Genomic DNA, 21823 nt, shown 5'->3' on the forward strand with positions numbered 1-21823 from the left:
CTCTCAGCCCACATTTAGGGCAGGCTTGAATTGCCAAATGTTGTAAAGAGGTTTGTTTAGGGTCAGGAACTCATCAGGGTCTAACACAGCTAACAGGGTTGCTTTGAGAGCCTTGCGGGTCACAGGGTAGAGGTATGCTGTCATAGCATCTACGCTATTATCTGTACTATAAGTGTTAACTGAATAAACAGCCCCTTGGTGTTTTTCGGGGGTGCGCAGCACTTGGCAAGTTGATGCTAAATGTTATTGAGCTCTATTGTAATACGCTTAGTGTGTTTGTATTACTATTATTATTATTATTGTTGTTGTTGCAATGATCACTACGGTCTCTCCGTTGCTCCGTATGATACTGTTGGATATTTTGTAGCTTCCCCTGTGTGGCAGAACTTCAGTATTGAAATATTTATGTTGCAGCATGATATACTGTATATGTGAGACATTTCTTATTTAATAATTGAAGAATGTACAGAGCACTTATCATTTGAACAGTGTGGACTTGCTATATTCATCTCTGACAAATCGGACCAAGCAGCCGCAAGCTGTGACCGGAGACTGGATGTGCTGCAGAATATTAACAAGTCAGATGTTCTTGGATCACGTCAGACTACGTCAGGGTATTCATTGTGTGATATTTCATGAGGGACTACTGAAAGGGCAATGAATTAAGGCACAATTTTTTTTTCTTTCTGTGACTCTGTGTGAATACTGTGTCTCTGTGTTGTGTTTTCACCTTTACAATATAATGACTAATTTTAGCTGTTGATATAACCATATCTACTTGATTAGTGAGTCTTTTATCTTTTATATTTGCTTTCAGGATTGTCATCACGTTACAAAAACAATAACACTGCCTTAAGAAACTACACTTATGACCTTGTGACCAATCAAACATTAACAAGAAAAAAAGAAAAAGAAAAACACAGTCCGATATAGTAGTGGAAACGTTCATGCCTTACAAGCCTGTCCTCCCACTTATCCTGTCAGTGGTCAAAGGGATTCTAGCCCCCCCTTAGCTCTTTTTTTTGTTCTCCTGCCAGCGGGAAGCTGGACATGATATGAGGGAGGGACCGCACACATTCCTCAGTTTAATATTATACAGTGATTTCATGAGGCAGACAAAGAGAGCCATGAGAAACTAGGTGAAAGAAATCCACAGCTTGTCTTGTTTAACTCAAAATGAAAAAGCAGCCCGAAAGAATAATTTGGTTACAATATGAAGACTAATAGCGTAATAATATTGTTATAACAGTAGTGGCACTGATATGAATGTAGAAAATAATTTATTCCATATTTGATGAAGCAGAGCTGAGATGTACAGGCTTTGTTGAAGTATCTGAGCAGAGCTAACTACAGGGTGTAAGATCAAGATATGTTCTATATATACATATATGATTTAAAGATCAGAATATATGAACCCACAGAGCTGTAAAATAAAAATCACACTGAAGCAGTTAAATTAAAGGAACAATCAGTTCTATAATAAGGATTATTATTATTACTACTACTACTTAAGAACTATATATACATTGTGAATACACTTTACAAAAAAATACACAGAGAACTTTATTAGGAACACCTGCTCATTCGCACAAACCATCGGAAAGAGGTCAAATGTAATCTCATTGATTCAGAGCGTGGCATGTTTCTCAGTGCTAGACAACCTGGTTTGGAGTATTTCTAGAACTGCTGATCTGGGATTTTCAGCACAACAGTCTCTAGAGTTTACTCTAGAGAATGGTGGAATTAAGAGAAAATATCCAGTGAGCAGCAGCTCTGCAGACAGAAATGGTTGCCTCGTTGCTGAGAGAGGTCAACAGAGAACTGGGCAGACTGTTTGCAGCTGACAGAAAGGCTACAGTAACTCAGATAAGAACTCAGTTGTGTTGTACAGTTGTGGTGAGCAGAACATCATCTCAGAATGCAAAACAACAACACGTCCAACCTTGAGGTAGATGAGCTACAACAGCAGAAAACAATGTTGGCTTAATACCAATCTATGCCACAGCCTATTTGAGCATAGTTGCTGGCCATATGCATCCCTTTAAGACGATGCACCAACATGCTGGTCACAGGGCAAGTCCCTTTAAGTGGTTTTATGAACATGACTGTGAGTTCAGAGTACTTCAGTGGCCCTCCCAGTCCCCTGATCTGACTCCAATAGAATCGAGGCTGCCTTGGGAGCAACGAGAGACCCTACACAATATTAGTACACTTTTCCTAATAAAGTGCTCAATTAGTGTACTACTTAAAAATATACATATGGGATATTGAAATGAGTTCTTACTACAAGATTCATGAAACATGGAAGTGTGAAAATCAGAGTGTTCCTGGCTCAACTGGATCACAACACTGTCTTTTGTCTGTACAGATGTTTAAAAATATATATAGTTTTAATCAAGTAGAACCACATCAGTTACAAGGCTTAACGTTGAGGTCTGACAGGGGGTCTTCAGTTGTGGGTTGAGGCACTGAATTTCCTGTTGAAGAAACAGTGGGCTGTTTTTAGTTTGGGGTGAATCAAAACAACAGAAGATGTTAACTGCAGACCTATGAGCAATTACTTGGTGTTTTACAGCAATCAGATGAAGCCCTAAACGTTTGGTTAGAAGAACATGATGGGATGGTGACACATACCTACATTTTTACCGACAACGCTCTCTGCACACGTCAGAAAACGTGTGACATGAGGATAACAGGTCTGAGCAGAGGCTTGGTTCTCTTGTAGACAGCGTTCGAACTCTGTAAATTCTCCTGCACAGTCTGTCCGGATCTTCCTAATCACTGGACTACATGAACAAGGAGGAGAAAAAAAGGGGGGTTGCTGTTTCTCATGCAGAACCAATAATCAACAATCTGAACGTACCGAGCCTTCCAGTGCTTGGACCACTCAGACAGTCTAGACTATTACTCTGTCCCAGGGAAGCTGTGTCTTAGGCTGCATGTCATTTGAGTAGGTCATTTCAACTGGCACGTCCCAACTGGTGGAGCCTCACCAACCCAGAGTTCAAAAATCAAAGATGGCGGCATCGCACATCAGCGGCAATATGTTGCTGTTGCTAAACATCCTATCTATTTGCGTCTTATTAGATCTGTCACTGGGACGGTAAAGCAATACTGTGAATACTGTAAAGTGTTACACAGCGCACTTAGCAGCGTGCCGAGCCTGGAACAGCCACAATAGAGAGCTATATGGATAACTCTGGCTCATTCCAGTATTTTCTGTTGAAGAGCCCTGCCCACTGTAAAATAAACAAATAAAAGGCATTTTAAAATGTGTTCAATTCCTTCAAGTGGACTGAAACTGTCATAAGTCCTAATAACACCTGTGTTGACCAATCATGAGCATCTGTCTGCATGAACCTGATTAGCCAATCACACATTAGGTCTGCAACTGTGCACAAAAGCTCCATAAGAACCCATTCATTGTAGACCCTCTCGGGAGCGCCCTCTAGCGTCTGATCAACCCATAAGTCCTCACTGCTGTCACAAGCACAAGATTTATGATATGCACACGAATGCTCACATATAAGGAGGGATGTAGGAGGTAAACGTACTGAGAGGAGGTGCACTGCGCCACCTTCATCTTCAGGTCTTGGCACTGTTGCTGCCAGGCTGCTGGATGAGAGGCAACACAAACCCCGTACTCCTCTATCTCCTTCTGGCAGTACTTGGTTGTGATCTCCATCACGGCCTGCCTAAAACAAGAGGCAGCGATGAGCATGAGAGGTACCAGTAGTAGTCCTTATGTAACTAAATACGGCACACAAAAGCTGCTATTACAGACAGAAAACCAGCAGAACTAAGCTAATGAGACGAGGGTGAAATAAACGACTGATAAACAGACCGACTAAACTGACTAGTTTTATCCAATTAAGCTGGAACTTGAGCTCAACACACATTTGGTCCGATTAAACAGCAACACTCACATGTTCGCCGGTTAGGTTGAACTTCAGCACAGCAAAAAGAAAGGAAACGCATGGACTCCGTGTTCTCCGTATGCAAATTTAGAAGGTCATGATGCAGAAGGTCGTTTCTGATTGGTTACTGCGCTGCGCTAAGCGCGACACCATTGGCGTTTCGCGTGTCATTTTGGTAGAAGGGGCGGGTCTTAGAGCAGGAGCCCCTGCCTTTAAAACCAGAGGAAAAACACAAATCTGTTCAGTTCTGATTTCTTAATTTTTTTTACTCGGTGTGTAAAGTTTAAAATAATATTAATATTAATATTTATTAAAGATAAACATTAACGACACGCGTTTTAATTTATTATTTATTTATTTATTTATTTTTTAGAAATAACACAACACTTTGGATTGACACAAAACGGACGTTAACCGTTTAACCATAAGATAGAATAAAAGTCTGATGAAATGTTTTGTTTTTACCACAGCAAAAGGCGTATGTTTGTCATTTAAAAGCGAATAAATAAACCAAATAATAAATTGCAGACAGAAAGCCACTAGACTAAGCCAATGAAATGAAGGTGAACGTAAACGACCCACAACAGATCTGCTAAACAGGCTAAACAGACCGACTAAACATTCATTGTAAAAAGCGCCATATATATATTTTTTAATTATTATTAAAATATAACAATAACATATTAAATATTATTATATACATATTATTGCTTAATTATGGTGCTACAATAATGTGGCACCTGTGTTTATATTATCATATATGTTATTCAATATTCAATTATCATACTGAATAACGCATTTAGTTTTCAAGGAACGCATACATGTATCACACAACATCAAATCCACTATTAAGGTGTTAAATAAAATAAAATGAATTAAAAATAAAAGCAGGAACATGTCAAGGTTATTAAGGTAAACAGGATTATAGTAAATAGTAAATTGAGCTCCTTTTTGCTTTTGCAAAGACCGGAAATGACGTTCTGTACCGTGCGTGCTTACGTATGCGGAAGGAGGAGTACGTGTGTGTGCGGTCGCTGATTTTTAATTAATTAATTTATTTATTTGATATCGGACCGATCCGGCGGCCGGACAGCGCGGGCGGTGAGCAGCTGCACTCTTTTATCCCCCGTTTTCGCCGGTCAGGAGGAGGTGGAGAGCGGAAGGAGGATCCCGGGAACGGGAAGCGCAGGATGGAAGCCGCTAAAGCTCGCGGAGAGGACGGGGTTCGGCCGCCCTCCTCCAACCACCACCTGCACCTCCACCAACGGGAGAATGGCCCCGGAGACGAACTGGTTAGCTCGGTGTCGCTCTACCGGCGCAGGCCGCGACTCCTCCACGGCACTGTGCTCCCGTTCGCCGCTGTCCTCTATCCGGGCTGGCTGTACGTGTGGCTGGGGGTGTACGGAGCCTCGGAGTACCCCGAGGCCGGCCTGCTGGCCCTCGCCGCCATCGGCATCGCGCATGTCCTCACCGTGCTGTCGGGCTACTGGTCCGTTCACATGCACTGCTGGCTGACCTGCTCCAAGGTAAACACTGTCGAGGGTCGGTCTGATGGTAACGTTGGTGTAGTGGCAGGTAGGCTTGCTCTGTAAAATGACAGCGTGTACAGACCCCCAAAATACCCCAAAAGACCCTAAAAGACCCTCAACTGCACAGGAAATCATCATCATCATCATCATAACTCACCACAGGAGTGGAGCCTGGGATTGGTGGGTTACCCCTTCCCCATGGCACTAAAGTAGGGTCCTCAAGGTGGGGCACTGTGCTGAGAGCTTAGTTCTTAGGGTTGAGTGTCACAGTTTTCACAATCTGGATCTAGATGCCTCTAAGGCTGAGTTTCACAGTCTGGGTCTGGAGGCAATGAAAGCCTCTAAGGCTGAGTTTCACAGTCTGGGTCTGGAGGCAATGAAGGCCTCTAAGGCTGAGTTTCACAGTCTGGGTCTGGAGGCAATGAAAGCCTCTAAGGCTGAGTTTCACAGTCTGGGTCTGGAGGCAATGAAGGCCTCTAAGGCTGAGTTTCACAGTCTGGATCTGGAGGCAATGAAAGCCTCTAAGGCTGAGTTTCACAGTCTGGGTCTGGAGGCAATGAAGGCCTCTAAGGCTGAGTTTCACAGTCTGGGTCTGGAGGCAATGAAAGCCTCTAAGGCTGAGTTTCACAGTCTGGGTCTGGAGGCAATGAAGGCCTCTAAGGCTGAGTTTCACAGTCTGGGTCTGGAGGCAATGAAGGCCTCTAAGGCTGAGTTTCACAGTCTGGATCTGGAGGCAATGAAAGCCTCTAAGGCTGAGTTTCACAGTCTGGGTCTGGAGGCAATGAAGGCCTCTAAGGCTGAGTTTCACAGTCTGGGTCTGGAGGCAATGAAAGCCTCTAAGGCTGAGTTTCACAGTCTGGATCTGGAGGCAATGAAAGCCTCTAAGGCTGAGTTTCACAGTCTGGGTCTGGAGGCAATGAAGGCCTCTAAGGCTGAGTTTCACAGTCTGGGTCTGGAGGCAATGAAAGCCTCTAAGGCTGAGTTTCACCGTCTGGGTCTGGAGGCAATGAAAGCCTCCAAGGCTGAGTTTCACAGTCTGGATCTGGAGGCAATGAAAGCCTCCAAGGCTGAGTTTCACAGTCTGGGTCTGGAGGCAATGAAAGCCTCTAAGGCTGAGTTTCACAGTCTGGATCTGGAGGCAATGAAAGCCTCTAAGGCTGAGTTTCACAGTCTGGGTCTGGAGGCAATGAAGGCCTCTAAGGCTGAGTTTCACAGTCTGGGTCTGGAGGCAATGAAGGCCTCTAAGGCTGAGTTTCACAGTCTGGGTCTGGAGGCAATGAAGGCCTCTAAGGCTGAGTTTCACAGTCTGGGTCTGGAGGCAATGAAAGCCTCTAAGGCTGAGTTTCACCGTCTGGGTCTGGAGGCAATGAAAGCCTCCAAGGCTGAGTTTCACAGTCTGGATCTGGAGGCAATGAAAGCCTCCAAGGCTGAGTTTCACAGTCTGGGTCTGGAGGCAATGAAAGCCTCTAAGGCTGAGTTTCACCGTCTGGGTCTGGAGGCAATGAAAGCCTCTAAGGCTGAGTTTCACAGTCTGGATCTGGAGGCAATGAAGGCCTCTAAGGCTGAGTTTCACAGTCTGGATCTGGAGGCAATGAAGGCCTCTAAGGCTGAGTTTCACAGTCTGAGTTTCACAGTCTGGGTCTGGAGGCAATGAAAGCCTCTAAGGCTGAGTTTCACAGTCTGGGTCTGGAGGCAATGAAAGCCTCTAAGGCTGAGTTTCACAGTCTGGATCTGGAGGAAATGAAGGCCTCTAAGGCTGAGTTTCACAGTCTGGGTCTGGAGGCAATGAAGGCCTCTAAGGCTGAGTTTCACAGTTTGGATCTGGAGGCAATGAAAGCCTCTAAGGCTGAGTTTCACAGTCTGGGTCTGGAGGCAATGAAGGCCTCTGAGTTTCACAGTCTGGGTCTGGAGGATGTAGAAGCCTCAAAGGCTTGGGTCTGGAGTCAGTAAATGCCTCTAAGGCTGAGTCTCACAGTATGGGTCTGGAGCCACTCAAAGCCTCTAAAACTGAGCTTCCTAGTCTAGGTCTGGAGGCAATCGCAGCCTCTAAGGCTGTATTTTACGGTATAGGTCTGGAGGCAGTAGCAGCCTCCAAGGCTGAATTTCACAGTATAGGCCTGGAGGCAGTGTAAGCTTCCAAGGCTGAATTTGACATCTCCAGTCTTGAAAGCCCAACAACTCTGCGCTACATCTTAGTGGTGACATCTTTATTTAATGGTCTTTTGTGAGTGGAATCTATGGGGTTGGAGAGAGGAAAGCATGGGGGCTGCAGGGCTGGAGAGGGGAGCACTGTGCTGCACAGCCACAAGTTGATAAAGCAGTGTGTGAGAATCTCGCATCTGTTTCTGACAGGAACCTGATCCAGCAAAGGCCAGCTTAGCAAAAGTAATACCCACGCCTAACAATGGATCTGCTGAGCTTGTGCCGCTCCAGAGGGACAAGGTGAGTCTGCTTATCCTCTTTACTCCTGTTCATGTTGGATATGCTGTTGATGGACATCAGTAGGTGCAGGAGACTCTGTGTGTTAAGTATGAGCATTTAGTCTATTTTATGAGTACATAATAATGCCTGTATTTATGAAACATCTCACTGATCTTAGACCAGTTCTCTTCAGCTTATAACTCGCTCTGATGCCACTGTGTTTGTGTTCCTATATTCCAGGACGAGAACGGAGGGGAGATCCTATCCTTCGAGTTCCAGAAGATCTGCTATGTGTTTGACAGGGAGAGGAAACACTTCTTACCCGTGGCCTTCCCCATCGACCATCCGATGGGCTACTTCCAAGCATGGAGAGGCTACCAGGAGGAGGCAGACCTGCGGGCTGCAGAGAAGCGCTATGGGACCAACCGTGCAGAGATGGTGGTGCCTGACTTCCTGGAGCTCTTCAAGGAGAGAGCCACTGCCCCATTCTTTGTCTTCCAGGTGAGCATCTATAGGCCATCTCTCTTCTACTGTATGTTTAGCTTTGGAAGTGTAGAATTTCACCTTCCGTCACATAAGTCCTTACATGTAGTGACACCATTTATTGCACAGGTAGTTACGTAATCAACAGCTTTAATGAGTTACAGTATATATTTTTTTTTGAGTCTGCACTCACAGAGAAACGGAAAATCCCAGGTCATGCTGCTTACCATCAGCAGCTGGAGACCTAGTGAGCACAACTTCCTCCCCACATCACTCCTAGTGTGATGTTGGTCAGCACAGGCATCTGTTAGCTGCTGTATTGGAGCTGAGGAGCTACGTTTTCCTCTGAGCAAGATTTTTGTGTGACAATGAGCAAAATGTTGGGCTTGGGACAGATATTTAAAATAATAATAATAAAAAAATTAATAATAATAATAATAATAATTGCTGTGTGTGTGTTCCTGACTATATCAGACAAGGTTTTTTAAGTAAAAGTGCTCAATGCTCTTTTTGTGTTCATTGTGTCCTGCAGGTGTTTTGTGTGGGGCTGTGGTGTCTGGATGAATACTGGTACTACAGTGTCTTTACCCTCTTCATGCTTGTGGCCTTTGAGGCATCTCTGGTGCAGCAACAGATGAGGAACATGTCTGAGATCCGCAGAATGGGGAACAAACCCTATATGATTCAGGTATTTGAACACACTCTTCCTCCTCAGAGAGGTCTAGAGAATTGGTGGTTCAGTTATCACACAGTGGTGCTAGAAATGTTCTGAAATGTATAAAGTTCCCCCGACTTGCGTACATGCACTGCGTGGCCATTTGACTTACACTCTTATTCAGAATATAGAGTAAAGAGTTTTGTCCAAGGATTCTTATTGGTGTAGTGTGGGCTTGCCTAGTCAGGCAATTTAACACTAGTCTGCCCTGGATAAAGTGGTGGTGTTGCTCTCCGTGCTACACCAACCACATCAAGACTTTCTATATCTTCCTTTAAGTTCTAACAGTAAATTAAGAGAACCCAATAAATCAAAGTTGACACTCATATAGTTTTACCATTTATTTTATGTGTTCTGGATGTAAGTACTGGATGGAGTACCATCCATCATTCCAGAGAGCACAGTTCCTCCACTGCTCCACAGCTCAATGCTGGGGGGGCTTTATACCCCTCTAACCCACGCCTGGCATTAGGCATGGTGCCAATAGGTTCATGTTTATCTGCTCATATGTGTGCAACTTAGTAGTTGAAGCTTGGGGGCTGAATGTGTTTATTAAAAGGGGTGTCTACAAACATTTGGACATTTAGTGTATTTTAACATTCTGTAAAATCTTATAGTTTCTTCTGTATTTAGAAACCAAACAGTGTAATGAGAATTTCTCCCCTCCCCCCCTCAGGTTTATAGAAACCGTAAATGGCGACCTATATCCAGTGATGAACTCGTCCCTGGAGATATCGTATCCATTGGTAAGTCTCACAGAGCAGTTCTTGCAGTCCAGTTCACTTTCCATCACCTTCAGTAACACGAAGAATGAGCACCAGTGCACATGTTGGATTAGCCCACATACACACCTCGAATTTATTTCAAAGAATAGACCTGCATCCTTTTGACCTATTTTAAAATGCTAAAAATAATCATCAGGCTCAACTGGCACCTACACCAGAGCGCTTGTGTGGTGGGGGGAAAAAAACAAAACAAATGCAGGCCAAGGTCTTATTTTGGTCCACACACACACTCAGCCTGGGATGATTCTACACAGCAGAACTTCTCACTAAAGAAAAATAACACCAAAGTTGATGATGGTCCAATTGCAGTGACCCTTAGCTGTCCTCAAACCAGCTTAGCACTGATGGTCCTCACGTCCCCTGTCTCCACAGGACGCTCTCCTCAGGAGAATCTGGTCCCATGTGATGTGCTGCTGCTCAGAGGCCGCTGCATTGTGGATGAAGCCATGCTTACTGGAGAGTCTGTGCCTCAAATGAAGGTCGGTATGAAATGTTGCTCCTCCCTTCCTACAGTTCTTGTCACCTGGTCTGAGAGCCACACTTGTTTTCCCTGCTCAGCCAGTCCTGATTCATCACAACTGGTTATGGTTCCTTAACATACCATGAAAACTCAAATTATACATTTCTTATATAAACATTTAGTTGTTTATGATGTCTGTGTGGGATTATGTTTTTACTCAGCATTTCCCTATCTAGTATGATTGTTTTAAGCCTGGCATGTAATAAGCTCTGTTCTGATTGGGTACCCTGTATTGTGCCACATTCAAAAAGCACATCAGGCTGAAACACTCATATAACATATAACCTCAGTGTAAATGGGTGGGGATAAACTGCTGTAGCTGTAGTTTGATGTAGAAATAGGAAGTATGTGATTTTGTTTGGGGTGAAAATGTTCTCAAATGTGGGTTTATAAGCCTCTTTACCACCTGCCTCAGATTGAAACATGCTGACCTGCCTTTTGCCCTCTTTAGTCCTCTTGCCATGGTTTGCAGTTAGCCTTTAACGCTTAGCTTAGCACTCGCCTAATGCCTGCCCGCTTTCATCATGTATGCCCTTTTAAAGTCCAGGTCTGAACACACACATTGCAAAAGGAACTAGTTTTATTTAGACCCCTATTCTCAGCACATAATTATTAAGCCATTTAAAGCTTGAGTGTGGTGTATTTGAGCAGAGAGAACATTAAACTGTGTCACTATGCATTACAATGACCTTCCAGTGCCTTAATGAACACCGCTGTGTGTGTTATTTCTGCAGGAACCTGTGGAGGACTTGGACCCTGAGAGAATTTTGGACCTGCAGACAGATTCCCGTCTACATGTGATCTCAGGAGGCACTAAAGTGGTTCAGCACAGCCCCCCTCTACGTGCCAGCGCTGGCCTCAAACGTTAGTAGTACTACTGGCTCCGTCTGTTCTACTGTGTCTTCCCTTTGATGCCAGTCATCCGTTTCCACTGCTTAATCTCAGCACTGAGCCTGCTGTGAGTCATCTTACAGTTGGCTCACTTGCATAGAAATGATTCTCTCTCTTTCTCTCTCTGCTCTCTGCAGCTGTGGACAATGGCTGTGTGGCGTATGTTCTACGAACAGGGTTCTATACTTCTCAGGTAAAGAGGTCTTTGATGAATGCTGCTTCTCTATATACAGCAGCTACAGTTTCTGTATACTTGCCATGGTGATATTCACCACTCACTTGAACTGTAATCAAGAGCAAAATTAATTAAATGTCTGAGGTTTAAGTAAGATGGGTTCCTCCAGAATCCTCTCGAACCAAGTTCTGATCATCTGCAGCTGATGTTCTGCACCTGATTCTAATTTTACACATTTGAACCATCGCAAAATGTGGGGGTGTTCTAAGACAAATATGTTCAAGGGATGTCCTAACCTTTTCACATGGCCATAGTTAAAGAATTAGACTATGCCGATGTTCTGTTTTCAGGGGAAATTATTGCGGACCATATTGTTTGGCGTGAAGAGGGTGACGGCCAACAACTTGGAGACGTTCATCTTCATCCTTTTCCTGCTCGTCTTTGCCATTGCTGCAGCTGTGTATGTGTGGGTAGAAGGTGAGTTGCTGCCACACTCTTTGCAAAAGGGAGCTGTGCAGGTGGTCACACTGAAACTGTTGCAATTTATATAATTAGCCCTCTTTTGTAGTTTCACTTGCCTCTTGGTAAGTGTAATTTGTCAAGGCCAACTTTATTTGGCACGTGCTTAAATAACTATATTCATGTAGAAGTATGACTAATACTAGACATACCATCCCTAGTGGAGTTATTCAAATGTAGGCTAAATTTCAAATGTAGGCTGATTTGCAGTAAAAAAGAAAAAAAAACACAAACAAGGAAAAGTAAAGAATATGGATGGGAAAATGGATAAACTCCACCTTTAGCTTTCTCTTTACCCCATGTCTTGTGCTCCTATAGGCTGTAGCTAGTCGTTGCACTAAATTCCAGTCACAACACTTTTCACACTAGCGGATTTAGAGGCACTGACGAGTCCAGATAAGCATCGACAATCACTCGGCAAACGCTCTGAGCTCTCAGCAGTCCACACATAGCAACCGAGCCAGCTCCTTTTGTCAGGAGTCTCCAAAAAGTCGCCCACTCAAGTCAGGGCTATGATAGTGTATTGTGAACCATGGCAATAGGTGTGATTTCAGTATAGTATATATCATGTTTGTGCTCAGAATGTTATAAAGACATACATGTTAAATGTGTGACTAGGTCTTTGTCGTTGTTCTTATAAAGAACATGTTTTGTCTCTTCTTTCTTCTGTCGTTCATCTGACTCCTGCTTCTCCTCCAGGGACCAAGGACCTGAGCAGGAACAAATACAAGTTGTTCCTGGAGTGCACGCTCATCCTCACCTCTGTAGTTCCACCCGAGCTGCCCATCGAGCTCTCGCTGGCTGTCAACACCTCTCTCATCGCCCTGGCCAAGCTCTGTGAGTGACTGTGTGGAGCCGAGGGTTTATATCCCCATGCAGGCTTGACTCATGAAATGTTAATGTTAGAAACGCTGTTGCTAAAATGAAATGCGAGTAACACAGTACCTTTTTAATTTAATTTAAATTGTGGCTTATTAAATACCTCACCCCCATTTCGAGTTCACATATAACTTTTCTGCATATTTTCAATTCTGCCTCTTTCAGATGTGTTTTGCACAGAGCCTTTTAGGATCCCTTTTGCAGGAAAGGTGGAGATTTGCTGCTTTGATAAGACTGGAACACTAACAAGTGACAGCTTGGTCGTTCGTGGTGTGGCGGGACTGAGGTAGAGCTTTGTATAATCAACGAGTCAGATTAAAGAAAAAATAAAGAATCAGTTCAATTTCGCCTGCTTTTCTGTTTACCTTTCTGAATGTCTCTATCTCTCACCATACATGTCTATCTATGTATCTGTCTATCTCTCTCAGAGAAGGGAAAGAAGTGATGCCGGTGTCTGAAATCCCAGTAGAGACACACAGAGTCGTGGCCACTTGTCATTCCCTCGTTACACTTGATGATGGACAGCTGGTGGGTGATCCTCTGGAGAAGGCTATGCTGACCGCAGCAGACTGGACCCTAACTAAAGGTCAGGAGGCCTGCCAGCATGAATTAAAAATGATGAACCTGACATGATTGTTTGGCCACAAATGTATGCAAGTCAGGGGCTCCAAGTGGCTCAGCAGTCTAATGTTGGCCCGGGGGTTTGTGAGAATCTCGAGCCATGCAGCAGCCGGAGTCAGGGAGAGCACAATTGGCCGTGCAATCTCTCTCTTAATACTCTTCAATAGTGTTGGCCGGCACATTTGTTTGTTAGCTGGTGTGTTGGAGACTGGGACCCAGGGCTTTTCGAAAAGAGGCGGTGGCTTTATACCCCACTATGAACTGGAAGACATTAGGCATGGTCACTTTAGACTCATGCATTGTCATTATTGGACTCGCTCATTAAAAGACATGCCTGGATACTTTTGTACCTATGGTGTATGTTTGACAATACGTTTGTCTATTTGCCTCTTGTACCAGATGAAAAGGTGTTTGCTCGTGCAATAAAGACTCCGGGTTTGAAGATCCACCAACGGTTCCACTTTGCCAGTGCTCTGAAGAGGATGAGTGTTCTGGCGTCCTACGAAAAACTGGGCTCTACTGAGTTTTGCTACATTTCCACGGTGAAAGGAGCTCCGGAGACACTCCGGAACATGGTAACCTCTTTACCATATAGCATTCTTCTGACAAAGACAAGAATATTGATGACTTGGGGTTAAAGGACCTTAAATACAACAGATATATTCTTAAAACCTGTTGTTTCTCCAGTTCTCACAGTGTCCAGACAGCTATGATGAGGTGCACAAAGAGATGTCTCGAGAAGGAGCCAGGGTTCTAGCGTTGGGCTACAAGGAAATGGGGCACCTCAGCCACCAGCAGGTACTCCAATCATGTCTGAAGGACTGATTGGCAGCCTTCTAGTCTCCAAAGCTAAATTCCTTACAGCAGAAATACATGCGTATGAGTTTTGGTTCACCTTTTCTGTCTTTGCAGGTACGAGAGATGAGCCGAGAAGCTCTGGAGTGTGACCTGACCTTCGCTGGCTTCATGGTTGTTTCTTGTCCACTCAAGAATGACAGCAAAGCAGTCATCAGAGAGATCCAGGAGGCATCTCATCATGTGAGTGGTTCAGAGGAACATGCATGCCCTTTGAGGTCTAAAGGCCTACTTACAGGGTCTCTATATCTAAACACAGTACTTTAAACTGTAAATTAAGACCACCACTATTGATTAAATTGACTAATCAGAGTTTTTTTTTTAAAATGGGTCAGTTTCAGTGACCGCTGTACTATAAATTTGACTGGATTTAACTGCAAGGAGACTGCTTCATGAATTTTGAAGGCTTTTCAAGGCTCACATGTTGTGTGTTGTCTTTCCTCTGTGTCTCTCCTGATGCTCAGGTTGTAATGATCACTGGTGACAATCCTCTAACAGCCTGTCACGTAGCCAGAGAGCTCCACTTTATCCAGAAGGAGCACACTCTGATCCTGCAGCCTGGACCCAATCAAGGTACTTTTAGTCTTTGCACTCCAAACAAGGTCGCTTTGGGAATGTTAACATTGTGCAGAAAGGAACCAGTGTGTCCCACATTACTGGCATTTAAAAGGGCATTGGTTGATATGAAACTAGGCTGAACACTTCCACCCACACACATTTTGAATTGACATCAGTTGACATTACTGTGACACGCTCCGATTTCTCAATCCGTTGATGGAATATGTTCTGCCTAATTCCAGAGCAGTAGGCATAGAACAACATGTTTATGGGCGGAGCATGGATGGGCCATTTGGCCGATTGTGAAATTGCAGTCCTCAAGGACTGGATTCAGACACTTGTGCATTAAAGCCATATTATGTAGCTTTTGTACCTTAAATAATTTAATTAACAGCTTTAAAATAATCTGGATGCTTCACTGACTGTAATAGGGTGACTAGCAAGAAACTGCACTGTGTAATTCTGCATAATGCTTAACACTTTAAGTGAAATCCTGTAATATTACAGTCCACATGCTTGTTCATTCCACGTTGTTCATTGTCACAGTTCTGAATCTCTGAGTCTAGAAATGTGAGTGTGAAGTGTATATTACACTTGCCGACTGTAGAGGGAGCCCAACAGCAAGAAATGACCATTCTCGCTTAATACTGCTTTTAAAAAAGCCCTTACTGCCTGACATTCACTAATCCATATTTCCCTCTCATTTTTGCTGCAGGTGAATGGCAGTGGGAGTCTATAGATGGTAGCGTGCATGTGCCTCTGCCCCCTCCCTCTATATCAGGACTGGTCAGCCGCTATGACCTGTGTGTGACTGGAGAGGGGTTGACCAGACTCACCTATGACCCCCGTTTACTCAGTGCCCTGCTGCCACATGTGCAAGTTTTTGCTCGTGTCAGCCCCAAACAGAAGGTCAGTTCTTTGCTTGTAAGCTTGTATGGGATAAATTTCAAGAACAATTTCTGGCACTATATTGTGCCTGGTACCAAAATCATAAACGCGCTAATTTACATGAGTTGTTTTAATGGTTTCCGTTCCTTAATGTTGTTATTTTGCTTTATATTACAAACACTCCTCTCTAAAGTCATTTACCACAGTACATGATTCAGAATACGAGTTTCTAAAAATAAATGGAAAATATGGATATGGAGTCACATGAGGAAATAATGAACCTGATACTAGGCTGTAGAAAATCATACCATTCCAATGTAGCAAAAGACTGCACAGCAAAAAGCTCTCCTTACCTATGATTTAACAAAACCTTCTGAATTTTGAAAGTCATTTAATGTTCGTTGGTGTAACAACACTGCACCCTTAACTTTTTTAACTGGAGCTTAGAAAACTGAAGGTATCCACAGTTACCTTTTATCACAGCACTAGCCAAACCTGAACAGAGATAAAGGCTATCGACAGTCAGATTTAGCTGGTTTGCCTAGGACTTATAAAACGTCTTACTTGGATCTAAACAAAGGTTACAAAAAATATTCACATTATTTAACTTGTCTCCATATCCTACCGGCTGTCTAGGTCAACAGAACTCCGGTAAACAGCTATAAAATAGCGATAAAAGCTACTGTTACATTAGGCCAGTCTTCAATGTCTCAGCCTATTTGGAGCATGCATTATAAAAAGGGGTGTATGAAACTTTAACAGTCACACTAAGAAATACATTTTCAAAAATGATTATTGGTCAAATTTAGTTCCTGGATCCTCGTTTAGCAATTTATCTTTTATCTATTCATCTGTGTTTTTTGTTTTGTTTTGTTTTTAAATATGTATATATATTTATTTAGGAAGCAAATACGCGAGTCAGCCAGCCAGTTGACTTGCCCAATTAGAGTAAGTCTCGGCATGAACTAATAAGTATTACAGAACAGCCACTGCAATACAATGGTATTAGAATACAAGTTTAACCTTATACAGCAATATAGCTACCTATGTAGGTAGCTGTGGTTATGGCTATTCAGTCCAGTGTTCTTCAGTGCGGCTCAGTTATATGGCAGAAATAGATTACTACTAGCTCATATCTTACTATGTAAAGAATAAAAAAAGCTTTAAAGATCTGCCATTCTGAAGGTAAAACACCTACAATTCATTCTAGCAAACAAATTGGTGATATGATCTTGTGCGGTGTCTACATTGAGGCTTCTCATGGGAACATAGAGCTACATTATATTGCTGTATATATGAGCCATTTAAAAATGTTATTGTTTGGGGGTGTGGAACATAAAATGTATTTTTTTTTCTTAAATCAACTTTCTGTGTAGCTTAAAGTAAAACTTTTGAAGAGCCATGGCATGCCAGCATGATTCTGTTCGTTTTCTCAGCTTTCAGACAAGGATAATCTTTTACCACATTGCTGCCCAGTGGATGTAATCAGCACTGCACTCCATGAGGGGAATAAAATCTAACAGCCAAGATTGGTTTTGCCCAGTTTTTATTACAGAAATTTGATCATGAAAAAGATCTACCATACGGTTTACAATGCCTGGGAAATGGTGATTACTGATGTTGGACCCATAATAATTAAGAAATTAATATATTAATGTGTATCAGCAAGTACATTCTGCCTCCCTAAATCTTTTAAATATCTGAAGAACCTTCACCTAATGTAAAGAGGTTCTTATCACTGGCACATCTCTATTACAAACATGGTTCTTTATGGACCCAAAAGTGGTTCTTATATTGCATCACTCAAGGAACCCTTTGTAGCACCTTAATTTTAAAGAGAGTACATGTTCTCAGAAAACTAAACGTATGCATTTTTTGTTGTAGGAGTTTGTCATAACAAGCCTAAAGGGATTAGGCTTTGTCACTCTCATGTGTGGTGATGGGACCAATGATGTTGGAGCACTCAAACATGCCCACATAGGTGAGATTTTACTAGTTTTAATAACATCAATGTTCTCTCCCTTTTTGCAGTTTTTCACTTTTTGATGATGATGACTAATCGATATGCTCCAAAATGACTTGACTCTGGTTTGAATCCCGGGTCATGCTGCTTGCCATCAGCAGGCGGTGTCCGAGAGAGCATAATTGGCCTTGCTCTCTCAGGGGTGGGTTGATGGCACTTCCTCCCCTCATCATTCCTAGTGTTAACTGTTAGATGTTGTATCGGGGCAATGCTGCATCAACGGCAGCTTGAAAAAAAGGCTGTGGCTGGCTTCAAATGTGTGGGAGGAGATGTGCTAGTCCTCACCCCCTAGTATTGGGGGCATTGCTGGTGATGGGGGAAGTTCACAGGGGTAATTGGCCTTCCAAATTTGGTAGAAAATAACTATTAGAAATATTAAATATTATAAAAATTATAACCATATATTTTTTGCCTTCTCCTGAGAAGTTGCCGTTTGGTTAATAGAACTTTTTTGTGCGACAGTGATAATAGACACAGTATATATGCTAACGCAGAACATACACTGATGCACTCTCTGTTTTCACAGGTGTGGCGCTATTAGCTAACGCACCAGAACGCTTGCCAGAGAAGAAAAAAAGAGGAAGAGACAAAGAGACACCTGCTGCTGACCCCAGGCCCATGCCTCCAATCTCCAGTTCAGGGGGGAAACTGAGCTCCAGAGCAGCCAGGCAAAGGGTGATGGCCCAGAGAGAGGAGCAGCTTGCTGCACAGAAGGTGTGTGAAAGAGGGTCTATTAGTCTCTCTTAGCAGAGCCTAATTGATGAGCATGTACCGGGCTTGTTTAGTGTTTAGTCTTTAGGTCCTGGAGGGCTGGCATCCTGTCAAGTCCAGTCCAGCAGAACACATCTACTGAACATGAAAATTAGATGTGATTGACCATGAATGTCACCAAATTGTTCTTGAAACCAGCCCTCTAGGACAGGAATTGTGAGTCCCCACTTTAGTTGCTTTCTGTAAAGTGTCAGTTTGAGCTTGTTTGTGGTATTCTGCATTCATTACGTTGCAGGAGCGGATATGTCAGGTACTGCGGGAGTTGGAAGAGGATCAGCTTCAAGTGGTCAAACTAGGGGACGCCTCGATAGCTGCTCCATTCACCTCTAAACTTTCCTCTATACAGTGCAGTGAGTAAAGGATATGCTTATATCCCAGTGCTTTATCAGACATCTTTCCACAGATAGTCACAATGTGTCTGTTCCTGTATCTCCAGTTTGTCACGTAATAAAGCAGGGCCGCTGCACTCTGGTGACCACGCTACAGATGTTCAAGATCCTGGCTCTGAATGCCCTGGTGCTGGCCTACAGCCAGTCCGTGCTCTACCTAGAGGGGGTCAAGTTCAGCGACTTTCAAGCAACACTTCAAGGCCTGCTTCTTGCAGGCTGCTTTCTCTTCATCTCGAGGTCCAAGGTGAGAACATCCTGTTTGTGCTTTCTCCTGCAGTGCTGGAAACATCTCCTTCTGTAAGGTGGAATGCTGCAATAATGTTTCTTGTTCTGGACTGCAGCCTCTGAAGACCTTGTCCAAAGAGCGCCCCCTGCCCAACATATTCAACCTCTATACCATCCTGACGGTACTGCTCCAGTTCGCAGTGCACTTCTGCAGTCTGGTCTATCTGTACAAAGGGGCACAGAGCAGAAGCCCTCCCAGGTATCTTCATCCATTATGTTTATCTGTTTCTCATCTTGTCACCTACTGTATAGCTACTAAAACTGTTGTGTTCATAACATAGAAGTTTTCCATTAAGGCTGGATTACACTTTTGCTTTGGTTTATCCGTGAATGTGCAGACATTTAGATAGATATCTACCAGCATACATGAACCTAACACATCCATTCCAACCAGAATGTGCAGAAAATGAAGAAGGAGGCCAGTCTTTTAGAATTAAAGATCTCCTCTGAATTTAGCTCATTCTGGTTTGACTTGAGTATTGGTTGGATTTAGCTCCGCCCCCACTTCTTGTGGTCTCTGTGTGCTAGACTTATCCGTGAAGCCCCACAGTCGCATCTCGACACACGTTTGTGTGAATCTTGGCACTGTTGGAGTAGTGGTTATCAGAGCTGCCTTCCAAATGTTTCACCTGGATTCAATTCCCGTCAACAGCAAGAGAATTTTGGCAGTTGTGGTCTAAAGGTTAGTGAAGCTGATGGTTTGGGACCAGTGACTACCATTGCACCCAACCTCCAATTGCTCCCCGGGAGCTGAGGTGGCTGCCCCGGCCGGCACCGGGTACGTGCCCTCGCTGCCCTTATCTTAGTCGAAGTATAAACCTGCCTTTAGCAAGATAAATACATCGCAAATTCAAAACTGTCCAGCTGGTACATTCCTATCGGACAGTCCTCACAAGTACAGTACACAGTACACCACTTGGGGGCGCACTAGCCAAAATGTTTGTACATAAACAAATAAATATGCAGCGTTTGCTCGCACCTTATTATGGGCAGCTTACTAAAAACGAGTGCATACTATGAAATTTCAGTGCCATCTTCTGTTGTTGACCTTTTGTTTCCACAGAGAGGAGCAGTTTGTTGATCTTTATAAGGAGTTCGAGCCCAGCCTGATCAACAGCACTGTGTACATAATGTCCATGGCCATGCAAATGGCCACCTTCGCCATTAATTACAAGGTATTGCTTAAATGGCTTATTAGTGGCTTTAGAAAATATTGTAGCTGTGTCCAAAACTGTGTCCTATCCTCTAAATGCGTCAATCCAGATCACTGTATAGATTTAGCACTATTACAGAGAACAGAATTCGACTGAAGATTTTGGACCCCTCGTTGTGTGTGTGTGTGTGTCGCAGAAACAATCTGATGATCAGTTTTCCTCAGAGAAGCAGCGCACAAATCTTCATACCAAACAACGCAGTGGATACTGCAGGGCACATTGTTTGTACACTATATTTTACAGTGTATTATGAGATTGTTACAGTGCACTGGAAATTGGTCACTACGCTTTCAGATACTACTACAAAATATAGTGAATAGGGCACAGTTTTGGACACAATGTAAAGGACAACTGCCTTTCCTTTGTTCCTTTGCATAATATGAACTGCACCTTCCCACCCAGGGCCATCCTTTCATGGAATCTCTCACTGAGAATCGTCCCTTGCTGTGGAGCATTGCCTTATCTGGCCTTGCCATTGTGGGGCTGTTAACTGGGTCATCACCTGAATTTAATGAGCAGTTTGCTCTTGTGGATATTCCAACAGAGGTGAGCATACACAGTTCATAGCAAAGGCTTACGTCAGCCGTATCCACCTTAACACAAGGAATTCTTCATTGATGCAGTGGCTCATCGTCTTGTCTTCTGTCTCTGCAGTTTAAGCTAGTGATCGCCCAGGTCCTGGTGTTGGATTTTGTGGCAGCGCTGCTCGTGGACAGAGTCTTGCAGTTCCTGCTGGGCAAAGGGACCCTGCGGTTGCCGAACTGAACTGTTCTGTCAGTAGTCGCCAAAGCAGCTGCTGCCTCCAGCGAGCTGACTGCAAACGGGGAGGAGAGAGTGCAGTCGCTGGTGGGCGGCCAACTCTGCGACGCTCAGAGGAAGCAGGGACGGACAAGCATGGCACTCAATACTGTACACACCCCAGTGTTCCCAATCTCTACTCTCATTCTCTCCCTCTTCTCCTCTCTTTTTCTTTACTCAGACCTGTTGCTTTCTTCTTCAGATTATATGTTTGCCCCCGCCTTCCATTCTAACCTGCCCCCTCCCGACCCCGTAAGGCCAAGAAGATGACAGTATTGTGTGGAATGAGTGTGTGTGTTTTGATGCGTTTTGACTCGCGCAACAGAGAGTGGCATTCTCTAAGAGAACTGCAGAGTGATTTAATTTTTCTCTTTTTTCCATTTTGTAAAAATACAAATGTCTGAGAGACTTATAAAAGACCAAAAATCGCATGTGTTGCTGTGTCCTTTTGTTATGTAATATTCATTTATCTTTTATACGTGTGTGGGATATGCTAAGCCTTTTAGAAGGAGAACTTTTCATTCTGGGTATTTGTTAGACAGCAGTGAATGATTTCTTTATTCTCTAATGTTTATGGTTACCAGGTT

General features: G+C 43.6%; 2 protein-coding genes across 4 annotated transcripts; one reads left to right on the forward strand and one right to left on the reverse strand.

The window, feature by feature from the left end:
• Positions 1 to 1535: 1535 nt before the first annotated feature.
• On the reverse strand, positions 1536 to 5498 carry LOC140551704 (coiled-coil-helix-coiled-coil-helix domain-containing protein 5). 3 transcript variants are annotated; one of them, XM_072675262.1, is made up of 5 exons: positions 5231 to 5498; positions 3927 to 4127; positions 3555 to 3691; positions 2635 to 2786; positions 1536 to 2477 (listed from the first exon to the last, which is right to left on the reverse strand). In XM_072675262.1, the coding sequence occupies exons 3-5, from the start codon at positions 3683 to 3685 to the stop codon at positions 2410 to 2412; spliced, it is 351 nt and encodes a 116-aa protein (XP_072531363.1). In that variant the 5' UTR covers positions 3686 to 3691; positions 3927 to 4127; positions 5231 to 5498; the 3' UTR covers positions 1536 to 2409. The 3 variants fall into 3 exon arrangements, with proteins under 3 accessions (XP_072531363.1, XP_072531361.1, XP_072531362.1); XM_072675260.1 differs by having other exon boundaries at positions 3555 to 3695; positions 5231 to 5497; XM_072675261.1 differs by having other exon boundaries at positions 3555 to 3695; positions 4917 to 5497.
• atp13a1 (ATPase 13A1) lies at positions 4930 to 21667 on the forward strand. Its single transcript, XM_072675258.1, has 25 exons — positions 4930 to 5443; positions 7799 to 7888; positions 8108 to 8368; positions 8883 to 9038; positions 9742 to 9811; positions 10223 to 10329; positions 11105 to 11234; positions 11399 to 11454; positions 11787 to 11913; positions 12655 to 12792; positions 13000 to 13120; positions 13263 to 13420; positions 13855 to 14030; positions 14143 to 14253; positions 14368 to 14493; positions 14775 to 14883; positions 15584 to 15777; positions 17641 to 17737; positions 18306 to 18493; positions 18786 to 18900; positions 18987 to 19183; positions 19281 to 19423; positions 20288 to 20399; positions 20841 to 20984; positions 21093 to 21667. The coding sequence occupies exons 1-25, from the start codon at positions 5108 to 5110 to the stop codon at positions 21201 to 21203; spliced, it is 3573 nt and encodes a 1190-aa protein (XP_072531359.1). The 5' UTR covers positions 4930 to 5107; the 3' UTR covers positions 21204 to 21667.
• Positions 21668 to 21823: the final 156 nt, after the last annotated feature.

Source organism: Salminus brasiliensis, chromosome 3, assembly GCF_030463535.1.
Source record: "Salminus brasiliensis chromosome 3, fSalBra1.hap2, whole genome shotgun sequence".
NCBI classification, from domain to species: Eukaryota; Metazoa; Chordata; class Actinopteri; order Characiformes; family Bryconidae; genus Salminus; species Salminus brasiliensis.

Excerpts from the sequence above, each read along its gene's own strand:
- LOC140551704 (XM_072675260.1), bottom strand. Across the intron at positions 2,787-3,554 it reads GCGCAGTGCACCTCCTCTCA|TCCAGTGATTAGGAAGATCC; the intron begins GTACGTTTACCT and ends TTGTTCATGTAG. Across the intron at positions 2,478-2,634 it reads CGTTGTCGGTAAAAATGTAG|GAAATTCAGTGCCTCAACCC; the intron begins GTATGTGTCACC and ends TTTCTTCAACAG.
- atp13a1 (XM_072675258.1), top strand. The coding sequence starts at position 5,108 with ATGGAAGCCGCTAAAGCTCGCGGAGAGGACGGGGTTCGGCCGCCCTCC. Across the intron at positions 12,793-12,999 it reads CATCGCCCTGGCCAAGCTCT|ATGTGTTTTGCACAGAGCCT; the intron begins GTGAGTGACTGT and ends TGCCTCTTTCAG. Across the intron at positions 19,184-19,280 it reads TCTTCATCTCGAGGTCCAAG|CCTCTGAAGACCTTGTCCAA; the intron begins GTGAGAACATCC and ends TCTGGACTGCAG.